This window comes from Chenopodium quinoa, unplaced genomic scaffold, assembly GCF_001683475.1.
Source record: "Chenopodium quinoa cultivar QQ74 unplaced genomic scaffold, ASM168347v1, whole genome shotgun sequence".
Taxonomy (NCBI): domain Eukaryota; kingdom Viridiplantae; phylum Streptophyta; class Magnoliopsida; order Caryophyllales; family Amaranthaceae; genus Chenopodium; species Chenopodium quinoa.
This window is the reverse complement of record NW_018744821.1, coordinates 1,654,622-1,677,469: the sequence shown is the minus strand read 5'-3', so window position 1 is coordinate 1,677,469 and position 22,848 is coordinate 1,654,622. Positions and strand designations below refer to the sequence as shown.

Below are 22,848 nucleotides of genomic sequence, written 5' to 3'. Positions count from 1 at the left end.
CTATATTACTATATAGTCTGAAGAAGTTATACATATGTATTATAGTTAGAAGATTTTTTTTTTTTTTTAATAATAGAAGAATTTATTTTATTTCATAAAGTTTTAGCTATCTAAAGAGAAATGGAAACATTGTGGAACTAAAAGAAAAAAAAAATTGATTTTGGCCCCCCTAATATAAGAATTCTGGTTCTGCCACTGAATCTCTCATCCATGTCTATCATACATAAGGAAAAATGGTGCACTTGAAAAATGAGTATCTTTAAACAGAACCAAAATGCATAGTTTCGTTTACATTTTAATTTGCCAAGAGCCAATTTAAAGAGTAAGGGACAATTGAATTAGATTAGAAGGTCAATGATCAAATTATTCTAGTAAGGGTCATGGAAAGAACATGTACTAGCTGTAGCATACTATGACTAAGCTTTCCCTATACCTCTTACCATAATAAAGTGAAACATATAAAAAAAGTATCTTGATATTCTAAGTTACAAAGTGTGTAAGTCATTATCATTAGGTATTATTTGATAAGTTTATTAGTATTTTTTGAAGAATTTGTATACCTCTGGATTCTTATAGTTGCAAGATGACAATGAATCATACTAGAATTTTTAATAATTTCAAAGGTATTTTGTATTGTCTAATGTAGAGTAGTTATACATTGAAAAACTGAAGTATGAGGATGAGATTGCATTTCTATGGACACTGGGATGTTATTTGGCTTTCAAATTACACTTTAATTTATTTTACTATTGTGGTTTTTAACTGGCTACCAAATAGATCATAAAAGATAATAGATTAATTAGACAAAGCATTATATATGTAGAGTATTATAAGAAGTATATGTGCAATTTCGTAGCCTAATTGTGAATTGAAAAGAAGGGAATAGATAATGAAAAAGAGACAAGTTACTAGAATATTAATAATAATGGGTTAATAGATTACATAAAGTCATCTTGATTCTTGAACCATGATATTATGTAGAACAAAGTGAACGAGGTAGTAGTTTTTTATGAAATACTTCTTCTATGTGAACCTAACTTTCTATATACCTCTATAATGTAGTGTGAAATAAATCAACAAGTGCTTAGATCAACTGATAAGAGAGTTGTTCTAACTTAACCAAGTGTCGGAGTTTAACGGACTCTAGATGACCAAGTAGCTTGCATTTAAAAATACTGTGTGAAACAAATCAAAGAGAATCTTGACACTTTATTTAGAAAGTATTTTAAATTAAAAAAGTATGTAAAGCATGGTCATTAGGTATACCAGAAAAAATATAGATATTCATATATATGTATGAAACTATAGGTATATGGATATTTATAGGTGTAACTGTGTAAGTTGTGACAAGATTTTAATTTCATAGGCAACTATACTGTGTTATAGCACTAAAGTACCTATCTTTCTTAAGCATTCTTGCATTGATTGGGTTTACAAGAAGTTTATCGTACAAACATGCATAAGTTGTTACCTTTTTAATTATGAATTTCAAGTAACACAATTTTGTGGATTGGACTAGTATTGAGGTTTTTGTATTAGAAAAATTGTGGTTAGAAATCTACTATTGTTCTACTACTGCTACATAACTGTAAATATATTTGAAGATATCAGTAAAAGGCCAATAGTGTTGTATAACTTGAGTTTTTTTCATTAATTTAAGTAGCTATGTTATAGCAGGCTAAAAATGAATTACATATGATTGCTAAACTGGTAGGTTTCAGAAGTATACAGCAATGCAAGAACACAGATCCTTCGGCGAACCAGATAAGTACTGTTTCCTTATAATCAGGGTCATTAGAAGATACATTCTAAGACTCTTGACAAGGTACAAACAAGTACTTGTCGTTTACAATTTACAGCAGCAGCATCACAAATTCACAATGCTTAAGTGATCTGATACATTTTGAAAATCATTACATTTCGATTTTACACTGCGCTTAATTTACAAAACTTTGGCATCATGAATAAGCCGATCCTGTATTCTGATGTTCTGCAAGTTTCAGAAACCATTTTCACAGTCATCACGAGGTACTGCAAAGGGACCGAGAAGTTGAGGCTTCCTTAGCCAGTACTGCTGGAACCTCTGTCGCGCATACTCCTTGTAATCAAAGTCGATATTGTTCACATAGGCCTGCCGTGACAAATTAAATACTCGTTACCAAAAACTGATTTTTTTTTTTTTAACCAAACATTATGTCCTACAATTCTACTGTCAAATCCTATATCACGAAACAAAGATAAGAGATAGCGCGAATGTAAACAAAAGATGCTTACCGAGATGATTCCCCACAAGCCCCAAAATATATGATTTGCTAGTGAGTATTTTTCAGCATTTTGGAGCAAATTTTCCACTTCACTATCACAAATGTCATCACCTGTATGTGGACCATATGAAAAAAACATTATCAAGCTGTTTGAATTGAAAACACAAAATTGAATCAATTGATTACGAAAGTTGTACAACATTAGAATATATGCAAATTTCCAAAATATCGATTTGGATGGATCAGCAGAAACAAACATAAAATATCAACATGAAGAATCTAAGTTAATACAAGTCGATTAGATTCCGAGTCAGCTCCAGATAACTTATTTTGTTCTCACTAAACAACTGGCCAAATTTTCGACATTTCATTAAGCTTAGACTTTGAAAGAAATTATTTCTGAAAAAGATTTCTCAACTGCTTGAAAAGGGTAAAAATCACTGAAATTTTACTGATTAACACTAACCTGATGAGTTCAAATATGCAACAACAAATCTTCGACGTTCTTCCTCATCTGTCATAAAATGCAACAGAAAATGTTAGCTTCAACTGTCACAAGTATTTCCCTAGTCCATCCATTCAGATTTAATAGTCACGTAAATAGTATAATTTGAACTAAACCCGGATAAAAGTAGTACACATTAGTTACATGACCAACAAATTACCTGGATATTTAGTGTAGTCCAAAATATGAGGTTGATCAGTATGATAATTGGCAGCCATTTCAGAGAAGTGATTAGCAAGATCATAGGCAATAGGATTATAACTCGCGTACTCATAGTCCTGCAGAAGGTTATTAATTCAGTCAGGTAACAAATTACGAGCATAAGCTAAAGAAAATCTGATGTTTTTAATCAAACAAAGTCATTGGAATTTACAATTAGAGTGACTAATTTAGTCTGTTCGTCCATCATTATGTTGCCATATTGAAGGTCATTGTGACAAAATCCAATCTCTTGATCATCTTGTGTGAGTTCCTTTTCTAGGAGCTGAATTTCGTCGTCTAAAGTATCTAATCCATACTCCTTGATGTCTGCAAGTGAGCATAAACTCTTTGCCTTCCTCAGCCAACGCCTATTTAACGCCACGAAAAAAATGAACAATATTAGGTAGCTGCTAAAACAATCAGTTCAATTTTCAGGGCTAATTGGTTAACTGTTAGTCACCTAACACTCGATAAATCATTTTTTAACTCGAGTTCAGTACCTTAATCTGTTCCACAGGATGACAGTTTTAGTGCCAGGCATATCAAGGCCATGAAATTCTCTCATCTTGCCAGCAATCAGTGATGATATTTCAGGATCACGTAAATCCTCTGCTGTTAAAGTCTGTAAATCACCCAATAAAGAAAAACAAATAATTAGATTAAGGAATAATTCCGTAATTATTAAGAATTAATGTGATTAATTGTTATAATTGAATTGTAAATAGTAGGTAATCTACATTAATAAGTTTCTAATAAAAACATGATTGCTACATTAACCTACTCCAAAGATATGAACTCAACTAGCCGATTTTGCAACAATGGAAAAAAAACAAACGTATTTTATTTAATCCCCAAAGGACATGTTCGGATGCATAAAACAATAATTTATCTTCAATGTTCGTCCACATGTATACTTAATATGATTTTTTTTAAAAAAAGGTGTTATCCAAATATAATTATATCTTTGCTAGGATATTAAGAAATGAACGTGTTCATGTTTACCATGGCGTATACAATACATAACAAAATTCTAAACGAGCATTCACTCCATTCACAATTGACATAATGACATTCACACTAAAATAAAATAATTATGATATTGTTTGTAAAAGATTTGATTTTAATAATATTTATAGCATGAGAATTAAATGAACAAATAAAAAACAAAGAATGTGTTCATACAACCATACATACCCTGGCATGGAGGAACTCTTCAACACGGCCATCGGAGAACCGGCCAAGAAGCCGAGGGCCTTGACCGTGGTGTGACAAGTTTTCGAACGTACGAATTTCATCGTCTCGATTGAAGAAGACCTCAACACCTTCACCGTAAATTCTGACCAAAACTTTTCTATTAAGATCATTTTTATCGTTAGGCCAAAGAATTTGAAACACTTCATTAGTCATGGCACCATTTAAACGTTTTACTTGTATGTAATTAGGGTCATTGACATCTTCCCATGTTGATGCCAATGTCACCAAAATCTGCATCAATTCCTCGGGTAGCGAACCGTCTACGAATCCGTTAGTCTTGATCGCCATCCTTGTACTAGAAATCGAATTTCGGGTGATGAGAATAGGGTGTATTTAGGCTTGTTTTGGAGGCTCTTGTACCTTAAGACAGGGGAAACAGAACATTAAGAATGGGTGTTATATAGAAATGCAAGTAAAATAAAAGGTGTAAGGATATTATATTAATATTATAAGGCTACAACTAATATTTGACTATAAAAAATAATGCAAGCAAACTTTAGTGGGTATAACAAAGACTTATTTTCAGTCTAATTGTACAAGTAATTCGACGGAATCTAAAGCTGACAATCTCTAACACGAAAGGACGATATTATTATCATCAACTTTTTGCAATATGCTGTGATATTTTACTAAAACTGAAAGTACATAGAATAGTGACCAATTAACTTAAAATGCAAGCCTTTAAAAGAATCATTATAATAAAGTAAGAAATCAGAACAAAAAATTTGATTCTTGTACTAATCAAAATCATCAAATACAAGCAATTTTGCATCAATCAAAGTGGAAGATGAATTGGTTGACTGAACCAAAATAAAATACAAAGTAAAGAATCAAAATCTTTCTTTCAATTATAACCGTTGCTTTAATGTTCTATACTTCTATCCATCCATCTCTTTCTCAAGTTGGCAATTGAATAATCTAATCAAATCAAATGAAAATTAAAAAGTTTTCCAAAAATCATAAGAACCCCAGAAAGTGAGAAATCTTTTGGTTGGAGAACAAACATTCAGATCTTTTCTTTCTTCTATCTTATAAACTTCTCGGGATTGAAATCCCGTCTACATCATCGCCCTTTATACGCTAAAACAAATGAATTCACGTGTAAACGTTACAAACAAAATTAAGGATTCTTGACAATTTTAGCCGGTTTTTATTGAACCCATTAATCAAAACAGAAAAACCCAGAATTTTTAAAAAAATTCCCTGAAAATTGAAGAAACTTTCACTTACCAATAAGAAGAAAAATGAGAGGAGAGAGAAAATGAAGGTTAGATAGTTGCAAACTTGCAATAACAGAGGAAACAATTGCGGGAAGTTGGACTATTTATTCTTGAAAATCAACCAATTTAGATTTTTTTTTTCATTTTTTTATTATTGAAAATTTGGGGCACGCGTGTTTAAAACGCGTGAAAGATGGGGGCGAATGAATTTGAACACGTGGATGGATTTGATAGGATTTAATATCTGACTAGGAGAGAGAAAATGAGCTGAAAAGGTCCTGCTCGGCTTAACATGAGAGAAAAAAATAGAAAATAATAAAATTAATTAAAAGATGGAAATGAATAGTGCAAGTGGGTGATTGACACGTGTAGGTTGTCTCCCAGTTGGCGGTTATGACGGTAGAGAGCAGTGAGGGTGTCGGTTAACGAATTACCAAATGGTTCTGTCTACCTTTTCTAGTTTTTCCTTATCCGTTAAGCTTTTAATACTAGTATTATTTTAATTTTTTTTAAAGAAAAATACTTCTTCTGTTTTATAAAATTATGCCCGGTTCTCTTCACCTTAAAAAAATAATATTCAATAATATTAATTTTAGTTCGGTAAAAATAATTTCAATTCAATAAAAATAATTTCAGTTCAGTAAAAATCAGTAATTATAAAGAAGTACAACAGAGAACAGTAAACTAATTTTAGTTCAGCAAAAATAATTTCAATTCAGTAAAATTAATTTTAGTTCCGTAAAAATAATTCAAGTTCAGCAAAAATAATTTCAATTCGGTAAAAATAATTTCAGTTCAGCAAAAATAAGGTGAAGTGAACGGGGCCTTAGCCACATATGTAATCAATCACATAAAATAAGAAAAAGAATATTTAAAATCTAACATTAAAGTATAAAATAATTCATTATTAATTTACCTTATTTATTTATTTTTTATTTTTATTTTTTTGAAAAGCATAAATCATAATTGCATAATTCAAGGTAGAGAAATCCTTATTTAGGGCATGTTTTGTTCAGTTTAATTTTAGTTCAGTTCAGTTTAGTTCAGTTTTTTTTGCTAATTTATTTGTTTTATGTGATTAGCAAATGATATTGTTAATGATATTTAGTTTATGCATGCCTTTGAGCCGATATTTTTAAATTCATCATTACGTCTAATGATATTGCTAATAATAATTAAAGTTAACTTCATAGTTTTTAGTATATATAAAAAGTTACCCGCATATAATAGCCGAAGATGAAGGAGTTTTTTTGGGTTTAGGGTGGTCAGAGAACGGAGATGAAGGGCATGCAGTGCGATGTGTAATAGCGAAGTGAGAATTGAAGAAAAAGATGGAAGTGCGATGTGTTTATTTTTTCTAGTTTGGAATGGAAGTGCGTAATTTTGAACTTTTGGGTCTTTGTTTCCTTTTTTGTCTTTTTTTTTTGGATATTTTATTCGTTTTTTTGTTTGTTTTGTTTCATTTTCTTATCATACAAACTATTACACTAGATTAATTTCAAGGCATTTATTAACATGAAAATAAAAAAATTAAACAAACAAAAAAAAACTATTAGTGGATTAATTTTGAACTTCATTTTATTTTTCATAATTATTAGTGGATTAATATCATTACTAATCCATTGTTAATAATTATTAATCCATAGTCAAAACAATTCAGTTCAGTGCAGCTCTAATCAGTTCAGTGCAGCTCAATTCAATTCAATTGTTTAAATCGGAACAGGCCCTTAGAGTCATGTCATCAACCCACAACCAATTAATTCAAAAAAAAAAGTTAAAAATGAAACATATTCAATATGGGGTAGATTTTTTTGAAACACCCAAAATAATATATGAAACTAACATTATAAGGTAATGTGTAAATCTATGTTTAATTTGTTTTTAAGTTGAGTTAGTTAACAAATTAAATATAGGTTTAGACATTACCTTATAAAGAATTGTTTTTAAAAATAATTAAATGCTTCACTTATGGGATTAAAACTTTGACTCTGATTGAATTAAATACTCCGTATTTAATTTGTTTTTAAGTTAAGTTATTTGAGAGATCGAGAGTGATGCTTAGCTCAAGTGGTTAAAGCTTCCTTCTCGCTGACAATCAATTCTGATCAATTCTCATCACCTGCACGGCTGCACTTATAAATATTTAAATTATTTGAATTTATTAATTATATCTTATCTAATTTGATTTAATTATGGAATTGGAGCATTACATTTTAAATCTTATAAAATCTTTTCTTATCTTATATTTATAATGCTTGATTTTATTAGTCCAGTGCATTATTAACATGTCTAAATTAATTCCGTTATAAAAAATATCTAAATCAATTAAAATTAGTATTATGTATATGCAAATATTTGGTAAAGAGAATAGTGTGTAATTTACACACACGAACACAAAACGGATATTGTAAGATGTTGGTCAAAAATTGAGGGGCATTGATATATCAAAGTACAAATTATAAAATATATTATAGGAAAGAAATTAACAATTTAATAATTAGATTATAAAATAAAAATGATTTTTAAATATCATTTTAATTTTGACTTTAATTTATAATGTGAAAATAATATAGGAAACATCATTGTTGTGGCGTGTATAATTATTGTAAAGATAATTGTGTCAAAGTAGGACAAGTCTGGTATCCGAGTGTCTAAAAATATATATATTAAACACTATTTTTGGATTGTGTAACACATTTAAGTGTGTTTTACGTGTATTGTTATCCGACATAATAACTAAAATAAGTGTAAGATATGACAATTGAATGGTGTGTATGTTCTTTATTGATAATAGAATTACGTACTCCATAAAAGTTTGAGTACTGTATTTCTCTTAGGCTCTTTTTAGATAATTTATTTTAATAGAATGTGCTTTGACTTGATGTTTGTGTCATGCTCACAGCTTGCTACTAAGTTTGAAAAGTGGTATGAATTTAATGAGCAAACCAAACTTGACTGGTGAATTGGTGATAAGTCTACAGCTAAGAGTATCTCAAGTCCAAACTCATGCTTTAATGTTGGACATCTTTTTGACTTATCATGTAACAAGTAGTGATGGTCAATAAAGAAATCAAGATAAGACGAGAAGAAGAGGATAGAGAGAGTAGAGTGTGTGTTTAAGGTAGTCCAATTAATTTCTCTCTATCCATTAATATTTTTTTAATAACTTATATTTTGACGACTGCTATATAATATGTTGAAAATATTATATACCATCATACAATTCGTCTTTTATATTTAATTTTATGTCTTTGTCAATTTTCTGTGAATGTCTCTAACATAACAACATTGTAATATTAAACTCAAATAAAATCTAACATTAAAAAGTAAACCTTATACATGATGTTTTTCTTCTTAATGTTAATTTTTGAAATGGATAAACCAAATGTATGTCTTGTCCTTTATCATTACTTATTATTCTCTAGACAATTTTGAAAATGGAAATAAGGTGTGCACAATAAGATCTAAGTTCTAATCTAGTCTAGGAAAAGATATAAAGTTCAAGAAAAATAAGGGTTATTCATGTTTTTGGGACTTAGATAAGTTTAAATTTAAAATAAAAATAATTTATGAAGTAAAATTAGACACTGTGAAAATGATTATAATTTATTAAAATAATTTTTTATTTGATAAAATTCAAGTTAAGAGAATTGACATTATTTGCAAATATGATGGTGGAGGCGTATATACAGTGCTCACTATGCATGTGTTGAATATCAAGCCTAATACTATATACCAAATAACATGAATATTTCCAATTAACATAAGAGTTATAACTAAGACGATGGTATATTAATTAGAGTTTGTTCTTTTCATTTAGGGTCTATTCACTTCAACTTAATTTCAGTTCAGTTCAGCTCCAATTAGTTCAGTAGTTCAGTTCAAATTAGTTCAGTAGTTCAGTTCAGCTCCTAATTTCCTACTCTCGTAAAATATTCATTTCAATTCAATTCAGTTAATTCAGCTCCAATTAGTTCAGCTCAATTCAGTAAATATAAACAGACCCTTACTTTTTTTTTTTATGTTCTTTGATTTTATGCTCCGTATTCATTGGATGCTTGAAGTGCACTATGCGTATGCCTTTATCATCTTATTATTACCTAATAAAAAAATAGGCCTTAGTATAATCAAAACTACTTGTTAACAATGATGGGCTGCTCCAAAAATTCTTAAGTGTTCAGTAACGGGCCTGACTGGCCCATATGCTTGGTAACCCAAAATAGGATAATGGTGGCAATACTTGTTACGTGGCATTTTCTCAAGCCCCTTATAAATTCGTACATTTTTATTGATTGATGAGTTAATGAATGTATACAATTTGATGTAAATAGAAGTAATGTAAAAGAGTATGATACAAATTCATATTCATATTTCTCTTACGCATTGCATCATGTTTCTCCTCAAGGTAATTTCTTTTTAAATGTGCAATTATTTTCCTATTTGGCTTTAATTGTTCAAATTTTAATTAATCAACTGATTTAATTTTTTTTTTTTTTTTTTTTTTTTTTTTTTTTTTTTTTTTGGGAAATGAAGGCTTGGAGATCAGCAGCTTTTGGGATGTATGGATACCTAAACTTCACCAAGGCTGGTTTCATGTAAGTAATAATTTAAATGTTGACCTCCATTTGTCAGTGTGTTTCCCTGATATTGTTGCATTGAATTAGTTGTCATACATTGGTAGAAATTGTGTTTTTACTGTGATCTGCTATACTGTATGTAAGTCATAATCTTTCGTCGTATTTTATGGTTTATGATTGGATTTTCTAACATGCCGTTATTAAGTTATGGATGGGTAGACTAGGAGAGGTTCTTTTTGTTAAATTATGCTATATTCTGAAATGCTACCTCTATTTTATGTTATTTGCAACGATTTGACATCAAATAAAGAGGAAAAATATCTAATTGTTGCAAATTATATAAAACGGAAGTAGTACATGGGTTTGAGAGCTTAAGTTCTTACATAGGAAAATGTGACTGATAATTTATGACCTAGCTACCTAAGCTACAATAATTTATTTTTATTTTGATTTTGATAGAAGCTTTTGGTTATTTTGTTATGTGGTTGATAGTAAAGTGGGGATGTTTAATTTTGAAATGTTGTTGGTTTTTAGCTATATAATCGTTGGTTGTCTAGCCTAAGCTTGTAATTTACTTTATCATGTAGATGAACAATCATTTTATTAAAAATACATATTGAATTTTCTTGTCATTGAACAGTAAGTGGTGCTGAAGCTTCTTTTTTTTTTTTCCTATATGCTTGTTTAGTTGTTTATGTGGTTGACATAGCAATATGGGAAGTGGGAGTTCCCCTAGGAAGTGTAAGCATGAGAAATTGTTAATTTCACATATTCATAGGAATTTTTTTCTTCCCACAAAATGGAGGAAGTTGTTTACCAAGGTACCATAGGTAAGTAAAACTTCTGTTCCTAGGTAAGCAACTTCCCTTGGGAAATCGGACGTATCATGATCAACTATACAAATTGAAATTCCTAAGAATTTCTACCTTAAAAAAAAAATTCCTATGAATTTCTAAGAAATGACACTTCCTATGTTCAACCAATTGGTCACCAATTTGTTGGCTATAATCTGGTGCGGACTGCGGACCTAATGTTTACTGTGTAGCATGGAAACGACTTGAGCTTCAGTAACATTAATGTTTTAAAAAACAGGAAACCTCAACCTTTGCCCATTTCTAGGCTGCATTAGCACGAAAGCAATGGGTTTTCGTAAACGGGAAATCTTCATGTCCCAAATGTTTCCATGCTTCCTAGATGATTTATTTAGTCTTGTGGGATCAATTTAATTTTTTTGTCACTAATCTTGTTTTATACCGTGAAACCAATGATAAAATGAAGTAAGGTGGGATGACAGGCGTAAGAATCCATGGGAGTGTCTGAGGGTTCTTCACTGTTGTCCAATATACTCGATCAAAAGCTGTGTAGTTAAGAACTTGCAATGGACAAGAAAGGATACATGCATGAGGGAGATGATTATAATTTTACGAGGGGGAAGTATTTGCACTTAATCTTTGGGATGTCCTGGGCTGATAGTGGGAGTGTACTTGCATCATCATTCTAAGGTTTGATACTTCGATATACAGGGTTTTCCGGTTATTCTTTTTTTTTTTTTTAACTGATCGATTCATTAGACCTCTCACTATCCCCAAATGCAGTAGTATTTGTATCAATTTCAGAATGTATTTGATGTATTTCATGCTTGTAAGTTGTTTCATTAGACCTCTCACTGTCCCCAAATGCAGTATTATCATCAATACAACTTACAAGCATGAAATACATAAGATGATAATAACCGAAATTGATCACACAGTAGAGAGATATTACCCATCTAAGCTATAAAAGTCAAGTCAATTTTTGATTTGTTTCATTAGCTACCATCAGAGAATGTTAATTAATATAAAGGCCTGCATTGATGAGTGAAGTGTGAACTCTGAAAAATAACTCTCATCTAATGTTTAGCTAATTGAATATCTGATTGTTTATCTGCAGTTAGAGTTTCTCTTGAACTTTTGAACTTCATCTGTGTATAGCTGAGCTTATTTACTCAATTCCTGTTCTTCCTTCCTCTTATATGAAAAGAAAAGAAATTTTATGTTGTATAATCAATTTTTACTTTTAGAAATTTCATACTTTATGTTCTAAACTTGATAATATTATTCTTTCAAATTTTTGTATGTGGCTGGCCACATGGTGTGGCAAGGGTTGCTTGTAGGGTGTTAATGGTTTTGTCAGGGGTTACTTGTAGGTATTACTTGTATTCTGAGGTTACTTGTATGAGTGTTACTGGTTTTGGTCGGGATTACTTATAGGGTGTTACTGGTTTTGTCAGGGGTTACTTGTAGGTGTTACTTGTATTCCGGGGTTACTTGTATGGGTGTTACTGGTTTTGGTCGGGGTTACTTATAGGGTGTTACTGGTTTTGTCAGGGGTTACTTGTAGGTGTTACTTGTATTCTGGGGTTACTTGTATGGGTGTTACTGGTTTTGGTCGGGGTTACTTGTAGGGTGTTACTGGTTTTGTCAGGTGTTACTTGTATTTTAGGGTTATTTGTATGGCTGTTATTGGTTTTGATCAAGGGTTACTTGTAGGGTGTTATTGGTTTGGTATGAGATTTTGGTCTGGAGTTACTCAGAATACAAGTAACACATACAAGTAACCCCACGATACAAGTATCCAATAAAAGTAACCTCATAATACAAGTAACACCATACAAGTAACCCATACAAGTAACCCTAAAATACAAGTAACCGTGCCGCACCATGTGGCTTGCCGCACTGAAAAACCTCTGTATATTCTTATGATCATCCTAGTGATTTGGTTCTTCTTAAAGTTCTAAAATACTTGTTTATCATTTAGGGAACATTCTAAAAACTTTAAAGCCGAAGATATGAAGGTGAGATTGGATGGAAAGAACTGTATTGTTACTGGAGCAAATAGTGGCATTGGGTTTGCAACTGCTCAGGACCTTGCTTCAAGGTATTCCCTATGCTTTCAGAACTTTGTGCTTATCTCAATAATTAATCCAGAAAGCCGAGTTCTTGATTATATGGAAACTAAGAGGTCTTTTGGTCATGTTATATCGATAATTGTCAACAGAGGAGCATCTGTCTACTTGCTGTGCCGTAGTAAAGAGAGAGGAGAAGCTGCTCTTTCTAAAATCCAAACTGAAACCGGAAACCAGAATGTTTACTTGGAGGTGTAGGTCACTCTCTATAAAAGTGTTATTTAGAGACTGTAGGGTCAATTATTGATCTGGTTTCAGATATATTTTCTGTTATTTCCATGAACTCCTTGGGATCTCTTGATTATTAACTGTTTAAAAGACAATAGTTGTTGCTCAAAATCTGCTGATTGCAATTGTCTTCTAAATTACATGCGTAGATATGTGATCTATCTTCTTTGAGTGAAATAAAGTCGGTCAGTGCAAAATTTGCTTCAAAGGGTACCCCTCTTCACGTTTTGGTAAGCTCAATTTCATGTGAACTAGGATCTCTTTTAGTTTTTAAGATCTTACACCATTTGGGTTTTATTGCACTATAACCTTTTCACTTTCTTCATATGACTCTAAATGCTACTTGTCTAATTTGCTTAACTGCTACAGGTCAACAATGCTGGCATTCTTGAAAATAATCGTATCACAACTTCTGAAGGGTAAAAATTATGCTTCTTTTGGTTAAGAGAAATGCTACAACATTCATTTTTAGTTGCATTGCTAATAGAGCTTTTTCAATTGGTATCCTTTCAGCTTTGAGCTAAATTTTGCTGTGAACGTATTGGGAACTTATGCCATGACAGAGTTGATGTTGCCTCTATTAGAGAAGGCTGCCCCTGATGCACGAGTAATTACAGTTTCTTCTGGTGGGATGTACACTTCTCCTTTGACAAAAGATTTGCAGGTGACTTATCTTTGAGTAAAAGATTAGCTTCATTTGTATAGATAAGAGGCAGGTGTAATTTGTGACTGTTTCTTTCTAATGAAGTTCAGCGAGGGAAAATTTGATGGGGTGATGCAGTATGCTCGAAACAAGCGTGTTCAGGTCAGTAAAAGTATTCATGCTCACATTTTATCTATTTTCTGATTTCACCATTTGTATAATCATCCTCACCGTAGTGAACTGATCAAAGTAATTTCTGTCAAATACCAAAACTTTGTGGTGTAGGGTATCGTATACATATTCTTAGATTCTCTAAAATGCTGTCCTTCAACTAAGACAATATACATTCATGCGTACAGATCTCTTCATTTTTGTTTTGAACAGGCTATATTTTTAAATCAGTATGTGCACCATGTGTTTGTCTCAGGTTGCTTTAACAGAAAAGTGGGCTGAAAAGTACAAGGATAAGAACATTGCATTCTATGCAATGCATCCAGGTTGGGCCGAGACACCTGGAGTTGCAAAAAGTTTGCCAAGTTTTTCAGAAAGGTAAGAGCTGAAGTTTGCTGTATTTTGATTACCTTGGTAACACATTTATCTTTAGATTAGTTGGCCTATTAAAATATATCATGAGTTATGATAAAATAATGATATGTTTGGGAAACTAAAGTCCAGTTTAATAGACCATTAATGTTTTATACAAGGCTTATCCTGATAAATGTGGATCATCAGAAAATTTTAGTTGTTTGACATCTGATTAAATGACTTGGTAATATTTACTGATAATTGCTAGATTTTCTGGGAAACTTCGAACATGGGAAGAAGGTGCTGATACCATAATATGGTTGGCTTTACAACCCAAAGAGAAATTGGTCCCTGGTGGATTCTACTTTGACAGAGCTGCAGCACCTAAGCACTTGCCATTTGCAGCTACTGCTGGATCTCATTCTATTATTGATTCAATCGTTGAGGACCTTCGCTCTTTGTCCGGAATTCCATCATAATTCAAATAATTATGCGTGCGAGAATGCACCTTCATCTCTCTTTTTCATAATTGGCTCTCTGTACGCTTGGTCTGTGTAGGTTTATAGACTAACAAATATTAAAACCATAATAATGGAGTAAAGATATTGAATTATAATGAGAAAATGTTACTCCCTTTGTTCCTTTTATTTGTTACGTTTGGTTGTATTCAATAACTTTTTGATAATTAAAAATGCTATTTCCCTTATATTTTTCCTCATTGTGTCTCTCCAGTATATTTTTTACATTAAAATAAAAATCAAACACTGATTGCTTATTGGAAGGTTTATTAATTTTATTTTCAAATGAATACAACAATGACTTGAGTATAATTTTCTGAAAGTAAAGTAAGAACATTGTTGGCTTAATAACTTTTGTTGAAGATACCTGTCAAATTTATAATATGAATAGAACAAATTCCTTGTGTACTGAATGGAAATTACCCAAAACAGTATACACAACAAATAACAAGGAACCGAGGGAATAAATGCTTATTTGTGGGTAAGAGATGCACATATCATTGCCCTGATTATAAATGAAAAGCCGGTAACTCGAGTTAATACAGTTTGACAACAAAAGTGATATATGATTCACCTTTGGGGACAACGAAGAGTTGAAGATAGCATTTATTGCTTATTCATAGAACATCATAGGCATACAAGTTACATAATTCATCCAACTGCAAGAGCAAATTTCATCTGAACTCTGAGCTGTTAAGGAACATACAAAACTAGAGCCGCATAATGATAGTGTGAACTATGATTACAATATATGGAATCCTAGATTTAGACAAAAATTTACACATAATATGGTTGTTTCATCAATGTACAATTATATCAATGTCTAATGAATGATGATACTCTCAAATTCAAGCTTTTGCCTATTTGTCAAAACCTGTACAGGTATCACAGATCGATGGAGGAAACGACCTGCAATGTACTATACCATCGAGGAATGCTGAACACTCGAATGGTACACACGAGATAGACCGAGTCACTGGATCCAGTTCAAACGCGGCCCACCAAGTCAACGAGCCAAACCAGGCATGTCCTGCTGCAATAGATCGAAACAATTATAAACATTAATAATCTGAAATATTATTATGTTGATTTATACTGTATATAAAAATTAAGGGTCTCAATTTTATGATATTACATACTACTTCTTCCATGGACTCGTGCAATATAGTTCATATGTTGCAAGGAAGCACAAAAGAGACATCCATATATGTGTGCAATCACGGAAATAACCTAGCCAAACTACTTCAATAGCACACTGTCCTAATCTCCTAAATGTGGATCGAGCACAAGTTGAACGGGGGGAGGGGGTTATGATGTTGTGAAAGGATGTTGCTGTACTACAATTTCCTTTTCTAATAATTTGTATCAATTGATTTGCCTTAGCCTATGTCCAAAAAAAACTAAGGAAAAAAAAAAAAAATACTACTAAAGTACTATATCACCGTGTCTATACATCGAATTTTCTCATGCACTTTGAGCATCTAATAAAGAGAAAAGGGGCAAGTGAAGAGTGGTGGACAATACAATGTCACATGTAAAACACACTCTTGATCATCTTCCGACACTCAAGAGGATGCAGCATTTTCTTTCTATTTTCCAGTGTTACAGAATATACAACAGATTAGAGTAGTTTTATTCCTCCTGATATTAAGGCACGGCTGCCTCCACAACAGACCTAACATTTGGTAAATAGGTACTTAATGAATGTTGTGTTGTTAATCAGCGATAACTCTACGCTATGAATATTTCTCTACTTGAAACACACAATAAAAATAAAGAGCTGATAATCACACAGACAACCTACCAGGCCACTACATATCCAAGGAAGATCACTACATTAGAAACAAAGATTTGTTACTTGCCTCTTTCGGTCTCAAGTGGCTCAATGCCGCATTCATTCTGTGGTCAAACACAATATCTTCATTTTCCACTTCTGCATTAGTAAATGTAAGGGCCAGCTGTAACTTTCTAGGAGAGAACACCTCCACCTCAATATCATATATTGCAGTGACAGGTCGATGATCAGAAAAAATAAGTTCACATCTTCTATAATCGAGCTGCTTTATTCCTTTTCCGAATGAGAGGACACGATCACACCTGAAAAGCATACAAGTCAATACAGTACTTCCAAGCTAAGGTATCTTTCTTGGACAATACTAGTGATGTTGCAAGGCAATATAGGATATATCACTGTTGGCATTTAGAACTTACTGCTAAGAGCCTGCCTAAGGCAGGCATGTTTAACAGTAAAGGTGCAGAAAATAGTAACACGTTCATAGAATCAATATGTAGCACAATCTACATGCTACTGATGACTTCATTAAGAAAAAATGATACATTTAGGCTCTATTATGCTTGATGGAAAATATTTTTCGTTGATCTTCTGAAGAACAAATCACGCACAATTACGTGAAAAGTTCCTCCTCAAAATTACTCTGAAGGAAGAGGGGTACTTGATTTTATGTGAAAAGTGAAGAGAAAAAACTTCCTCATTTCCTAGAATGATTACTCATTGAGAGAATTGGTTACCCAACCCTTTTTTTTTTTTTTTAAAAAAAAAAAATCATGAAATACTACAAAATACGAAGTAACAAATTAGGAACAAATTAGTAACAAATAGGAAGTAACAAATTAGCCTAGGCAGAAATTCGGGTACACATTCATTATGAGTGTGCAGACATAATGTGTTGTAAATATTCACTGGTTATATTTTACCCTATATTTCTTCACCGCAATCTTCTCTTTTATAAAATAATTTCTGCAAGATTTATTTATAGCAGTCTTGTCTGAATTGAAACACCAATTATTTTTACCATGACCAAAACATCACAGTAGAAACACTGACATATGTCTACTTGAGATACATCCTGCAGAGTGCAGACTACAAAGTCTAGCACCATACTAGATTAGATTGTACTTCCTCCGTTTTTTATTACTTGACCCGCTTTGACTTTTACACTATTCACCACCCCTCCTTTGACCGTCTTTTGTAAATAATATGTAAGGAAAAATATATTCATGTATAATGTTTTTGGATTCTTCTCAATAAGTAATATCATTATATATAACTTTTATAATTTTTACTTATGGAGAATTTAAGTTATTGATCGTTAAAGTTTTGCATTGGCAAGCGTGATAAAAGAAACAGGTCAAGTAAAAAAGAACAGAGGAAGTACTTCTTTTACTTTTTTGAAGCAGTAATTTTACAATTTGTATAGATTAGTTCAACTAATTTATATTTCCAAATTTTATTAAGACATGATTTGTTGAATAACTGATTGAACAAATCACTAGAATACTTACATTTGCAAACACTAACAGATAACATGTAACAAAGCAATATAGAAGGAAAAAAGAAATAATGGTGGGGGAGGGGGGGGGGGGACTGGATGAGCTTTATTAAAATATTAGATGACCATTCAAGATGGTTGGGAAGGTAATAGAAGAACCTGAGAAGATTTGGAAAGAAAGGAAAAAAAAAAGCTACATAAAATGGGGAAGACGCAAAAAAAGAAAGTAAAGCGGAATTGAAAATATAAGCTAAAATCAGCAAAGATTGTACAAGGCACCAACTTATTTAGTGAAAGATAATATAATTTCGTACCATGCTGGGTTACGTCTCCCCACTTTCAGATCTTCTCCATAATAATTGTCAGAATTCATCTCATATTTGTAAGTCGGTGGAAATTTTAATATACCTTCAGACCATCCATCAAATACATGACCTTTTCTGAACTCTTTCACAAGCTGCAATTATAAGTGTCACCAAGTTAATAATAATGATACCATAATGAACAACCTGTCAGCAAAATAAGTTTTTCGCAGAAAGTTATCTTATCCTAAGTAGTAATTCGTCTTTGGAATTACATGATTGTTTTCTTTTGAACACTACGTGATGAATACTAATTTACATCAATCAGGTTCTGTAACTTAGTACTACAAATTGCCACTCAATATATTTCATTTTCTTGATGATACAGGTATGCAACATGTGAAGGTTGACAAAAAGGCAATGACTAACTATGTTTTAGCTTAGTTAGAAGCTTGCATCTTCTATCAAACAAGAGAAGATCAAAATACACTCGATAGAATCTACAACTCTATTCATGAAGTGCATATGCATATGAATTCATATTCATGAAATGCATATGCCAAAATTAATGAGACAATAACATTAACATCCATAATCAATACTCCTATCTAATATTTGCAACTATCATCATCTTATTATTGGGATGATATTACTTGAGCACCACAAATGCTTAACATTTCGCTAGAGGGATTCCCCCCCCCCCCCCCCCACTTTAATTCTCTTCTAGAAATGTTACAACAATCTACTGTAGTTGGGAAAACATGAATAAGCATGCACTTCATATGAAAATTATTCAGACAAATAGGAAACTAATATTCAGTCACTGCAAAGCAGCAGACAACCATTCCATGTCAAAATCAAACTAAGGTTCAACAGAAAATATCCCCTCCATTGTCACAGGGAGTAATCTGCATGAATCCGCTCCAAACCCTCACTCATCCATCATGATCAGAGGTGGACCTCCAATACTTAGAAGAATAGGAGTAATGAATAATGATATCAAATAGGAAAGCAGTACAATGAGCTTCATACAAAATTAAAGCTTTCTTTTAGAATCGGAGTTGAATCTTTATACATTATTTCTTTACCAAAAAAATTACATATACATTATCAACAAAGTTTAACTGTGAATTCACCAAGGACAAGAAAGGATAGTTCTCACCTCTCACTGTTAACAAAACTCATACAAGAGGTTTGATCAAAAAAAATTTGATTGGTTCATTGGATTTGTAAAAATTATACTTGTGCCCTTTTCTCTCTCTTTTTTTTTTTCTCTAATTTCTTAGTTTGGAATTAAGTGAGCATTAACGTCTCCAAAAGTGAGTGATTACATGTTATGAATTTATGATTGACAGTAGCAGCTATAGTAGTTCACTTTATTATAGTGCCAGTCAAAAGAACTTGAATTTTGATGAGAGGATGGATGAGAGGGAAGTTAAAAGGAGTAAGGAGGGAGGAAAATGTGGCTTCCCTTGTTTAGTAAAGGAAAATGTTTTCCATCATTAAGGACGCAATTCTCCACCATTGGGAAAACTGTTTTCCACCCTTTCACAAACCAAACAAAGGAAAATGGGGTAAAAAATGAAAAAATCATTTTCCATGAAAACATTTTACATCAAACCAAATGGGGCCAAATTCCTTCCCCCACACCCCCCCCCCCCCAAAGGAAGCTGAAGAGAAGTAGATAACAAAGAAAAACTTAATTTTGGGCTAGGGTAGTAGTATATTAACTCTCTCTTCAAACCAGCACCAGTAAAGATAATTCCATAGTTTCCCTCTCACTCTTTTCAAGGTAGCCCCAGTGTTCTCTCATCGTTTATGTTTTCACATATTCCTAATGATAAACATCACCAACAAAAAAAAACATTAATTACAATGATTATTCTTCTTGACTGATGTAACATGGTGTGACAGAACAAGTTCTTCTGCCTGGAGCCAAAGCTACAACTTATGGTTATGCAGATTCAAAATTAACAAAATGATAATGCCACCAATTCAGAGAGTTGAAGAAAATTGGGTTCCCATTTTAACTTTTTATATATGCTCAACAATCCAAATCCTCCAACAGTTGTAAGCTGATTAGTTTACACAGCCAATGTTACCAACAGGTCAGCATAAAACCATTCACAAATGAGGCACTATCAGATGCCATAACCGATCTTCAAATCATGCTAAAACATATGTTGACCCTTATGAGGTTTTGATGATGATGTTAAGAATTGAGCAAACTTCCTTTTAATAAGGATTTTCTAGTGTTGTGATGTTTGCAGGTTCAGTAAGCAGTGGCTGAAGTAGGAACTGAGACAAAGGAACTTTAGAAGATCCAAGAGGATAAGTAAAGACAGAAGAAGAGTTCCAGCAATGGAACTTCCCGAAGTTTCTCAACAGGAACTTCAAAACGGGTTGTAACAACCTGGTTCCGGTGTAATGCTAGGGAAAGCCTCAATAACCAAGGATCAGTGCAAAGATCGAGATATCAACCGAAAAAGATGGACTTCATAACTTAATAGTTGTATAAAAGATAAGTTTGTTTTTATAGGTTGATGTAAGCATATTAATGGTTGTTGTGCATGGAACTTATTAGAAATCAGATAAAGCTTGGCAAGCTGATTAATTCGTAAAAGATAACTTTGGTTTTATGAAAAAGTACTTAATTGATTTTATCTTATAAAATCTGATTTAACTTGGTTTTATCTTTTTCTTAAAATTCTATCTTTTAGTTAAAACGAATTTGATAAAAATGGTTTTCAGATAAAGCGAAATTAAATCTGTTTTGATTTCGATTTTAAAGAAGAAAAGATCAGATTTCTGTTTGATTTATCTTGTTTGCGAAAATCCTAGTTTGTGTAGCTGAGAAACTCCTATAAATACAGAAGTACTTCAGCTTAGCAAAATGAGAGTTTTAAGCGTGAAAACCACTTAGTGCTTAAGAGTAAGTTTGCCAAAGGTTAAAGCTTTATCATTTTGATTTCGGGTTTCATGTGTAGCTTTCCATTTATGTGTTAGAGTGTGTCTTTGTGTTGTAATTGGTTTTGGGGTGAGATTGTGAATTCTCTTAAATTCACGCTTGTGTATGAGTTTGAATTCTCTAAAATTCAAGTGGTAGCTGTGAGTGCACAGTGAGTGAAAGGAACCTGAGAGGTGTCTTGGGTCACCTAGGAAGTGTCCTGGGTAAAGGGAGAAAAGGGTCCTAGGAGGTGTCTTAGGTCTGGTAGGAGGTGTCCTATCATATAGTCAAGTGTCCGTGGTGGAACTTGCAAAGCAAAGGTCTATGTAATAGGTTGTACTAGGAGAGTTGCCTATTATAGTGGAATTTGTTTATAAGTCCCAATAGGCCGAGGTTTTACTTCCAGTTAGGCACTGGACGGTTTCCTCGTAAAACTTGTTGTGTGCTTTAAGTTCCTTTACGTTTTAATTGTTTATTTCCGCTTAAGTTCCGCGATTGGAACCTAATACTATTCACCCCCCCCTCTCGTAGTAGTTCATCTAAACTAACAACATAGAACCCTACCAGCCCAAAATAAATCTATAAAGTCAGCATCAATGCATGGACATTCTCATCAGGATCAAAAACATTTGCAAATACAAAAAACTAAAAAGCTTGACTTCATAAAATCATGTTCTTGCAGATGTAAGCACTGGAAACTAGAGCCAGAAAAGATCAAAACAATTATGTCAAATCATGCCAGGTGAAGACTAAGTTCAAATTCCACGTGATTTTAAAAATATGGAAGTTTCAAACAGATTAAACTTTGCTAGTGATTGAGAGAAATTTTTATTTGATTCTTTTCAGAGAGTAATTTATCTTAGCTCATACCTGATCACATTCGACCAATTTGGACCATTCTTTTTCAGATATTAGCTTCCGTGTGTCATCATATGAAATACTGATGCGATAGTTCAAATCCCCAAGCCAAATTATTCTTCTGTAAAGACGAACACATAAGAAATGCCACGTATCAGATGAAGCAATATAGTTTTAGCAGCACTTTTACCCCAACTCCCCAGATCTCCAAATTTGTGCACCAACATACAACTATAGGTAATGAAAAAAATTCACTTGCAGAAAATTGAGAACAAGAAGTGTGAATAAACTGAGCTTACTCGTGATCATAAATGCTTTTAGGAACTCCAAGACCTGAACCTGTGCGAAAATATGTTCTTCGGTGTATTTCATTCACATCAGCATTCCGTTTTAGTTGGTCAGCTTCCTTTTCCCCAGATGTCAGGTGAGTACATATGAAGCAGAAAAGAGTCTGATATATCGACATGCTGATAGAAACTGCTCCCTGTAAATCAAAATACAAGTATAAATTGCATGGGTATAAAAGGTACAATTCATGAGGCAGAAGATGCAAGTAGAATGTTTGATCCTTC

At 32.5% G+C, this 22,848-nt stretch overlaps 3 protein-coding genes across 8 annotated transcripts in view; 1 reads left to right on the top strand and 2 right to left on the bottom strand.

Moving 5' to 3' along the window:
- Positions 1 to 1,627: 1,627 nt before the first annotated feature.
- LOC110704160 (probable choline kinase 1) lies at positions 1,628 to 5,594 on the bottom strand. The gene is made up of 8 exons (XM_021881945.1): positions 5,455 to 5,594; positions 4,165 to 4,584; positions 3,471 to 3,592; positions 3,143 to 3,338; positions 2,930 to 3,047; positions 2,731 to 2,778; positions 2,275 to 2,375; positions 1,628 to 2,131 (listed from the first exon to the last, which is right to left on the bottom strand). Exons 2-8 carry the CDS (start codon positions 4,510 to 4,512, stop codon positions 2,000 to 2,002), a joined length of 1,065 nt encoding a protein of 354 aa, XP_021737637.1. The 5' UTR covers positions 4,513 to 4,584; positions 5,455 to 5,594; the 3' UTR covers positions 1,628 to 1,999.
- A 4,129-nt stretch (positions 5,595 to 9,723) lies between these two features.
- Positions 9,724 to 15,004, top strand: LOC110704159 (dehydrogenase/reductase SDR family member 12-like). Of its 2 annotated transcripts, XM_021881943.1 has the most exons (10): positions 9,724 to 9,849; positions 9,978 to 10,039; positions 12,818 to 12,937; positions 13,058 to 13,157; positions 13,343 to 13,423; positions 13,563 to 13,612; positions 13,707 to 13,857; positions 13,942 to 13,998; positions 14,264 to 14,385; positions 14,630 to 15,004. In XM_021881943.1, exons 1-10 carry the CDS (start codon positions 9,793 to 9,795, stop codon positions 14,838 to 14,840), a joined length of 1,011 nt encoding a protein of 336 aa, XP_021737635.1. In that variant the 5' UTR covers positions 9,724 to 9,792; the 3' UTR covers positions 14,841 to 15,004. The 2 variants fall into 2 exon arrangements, with proteins under 2 accessions (XP_021737635.1, XP_021737636.1); XM_021881944.1 differs by lacking the exon at positions 13,343 to 13,423.
- Positions 15,005 to 15,424: 420 nt separating this feature from the next.
- The window catches only part of LOC110704157 (type IV inositol polyphosphate 5-phosphatase 3-like), a 28,845-nt gene continuing 21,421 nt past the window's right edge, over positions 15,425 to 22,848 (bottom strand). For all 5 annotated transcript variants that reach the window (XM_021881939.1, XM_021881938.1, XM_021881941.1 and 2 more), the window contains 5 exons: positions 22,576 to 22,760; positions 22,289 to 22,397; positions 18,484 to 18,626; positions 16,742 to 16,976; positions 15,425 to 15,912 (listed from right to left, as the gene is read on the bottom strand). In XM_021881939.1, coding sequence (XP_021737631.1) covers positions 15,886 to 15,912; positions 16,742 to 16,976; positions 18,484 to 18,626; positions 22,289 to 22,397; positions 22,576 to 22,760 — 699 coding nt within the window. In that variant the 3' untranslated portion in view covers positions 15,425 to 15,885. The remainder of the gene's footprint in view (positions 15,913 to 16,741; positions 16,977 to 18,483; positions 18,627 to 22,288; positions 22,398 to 22,575; positions 22,761 to 22,848) is intronic.

What these genes read in the sequence shown, in the direction of transcription:
- LOC110704160 (XM_021881945.1), bottom strand. Translation starts at nt 4,512, where the DNA reads ATGGCGATCAAGACTAACGGATTCGTAGACGGTTCGCTACCCGAGGAA. An exon ending in ATCCTGTGGAACAGATTAAG is followed by an intron (nt 3,339 to 3,470) that starts GTACTGAACTCG and finishes GGCGTTAAATAG; the next exon opens with GCGTTGGCTGAGGAAGGCAA. An exon ending in GGACTACACTAAATATCCAG is followed by an intron (nt 2,779 to 2,929) that starts GTAATTTGTTGG and finishes ATTTTATGACAG; the next exon opens with ATGAGGAAGAACGTCGAAGA.
- LOC110704159 (XM_021881943.1), top strand. Translation starts at nt 9,793, where the DNA reads ATGATACAAATTCATATTCATATTTCTCTTACGCATTGCATCATGTTT. An exon ending in TTCACCAAGGCTGGTTTCAT is followed by an intron (nt 10,040 to 12,817) that starts GTAAGTAATAAT and finishes TTTATCATTTAG; the next exon opens with GGAACATTCTAAAAACTTTA. An exon ending in CTCGAAACAAGCGTGTTCAG is followed by an intron (nt 13,999 to 14,263) that starts GTCAGTAAAAGT and finishes TGTTTGTCTCAG; the next exon opens with GTTGCTTTAACAGAAAAGTG.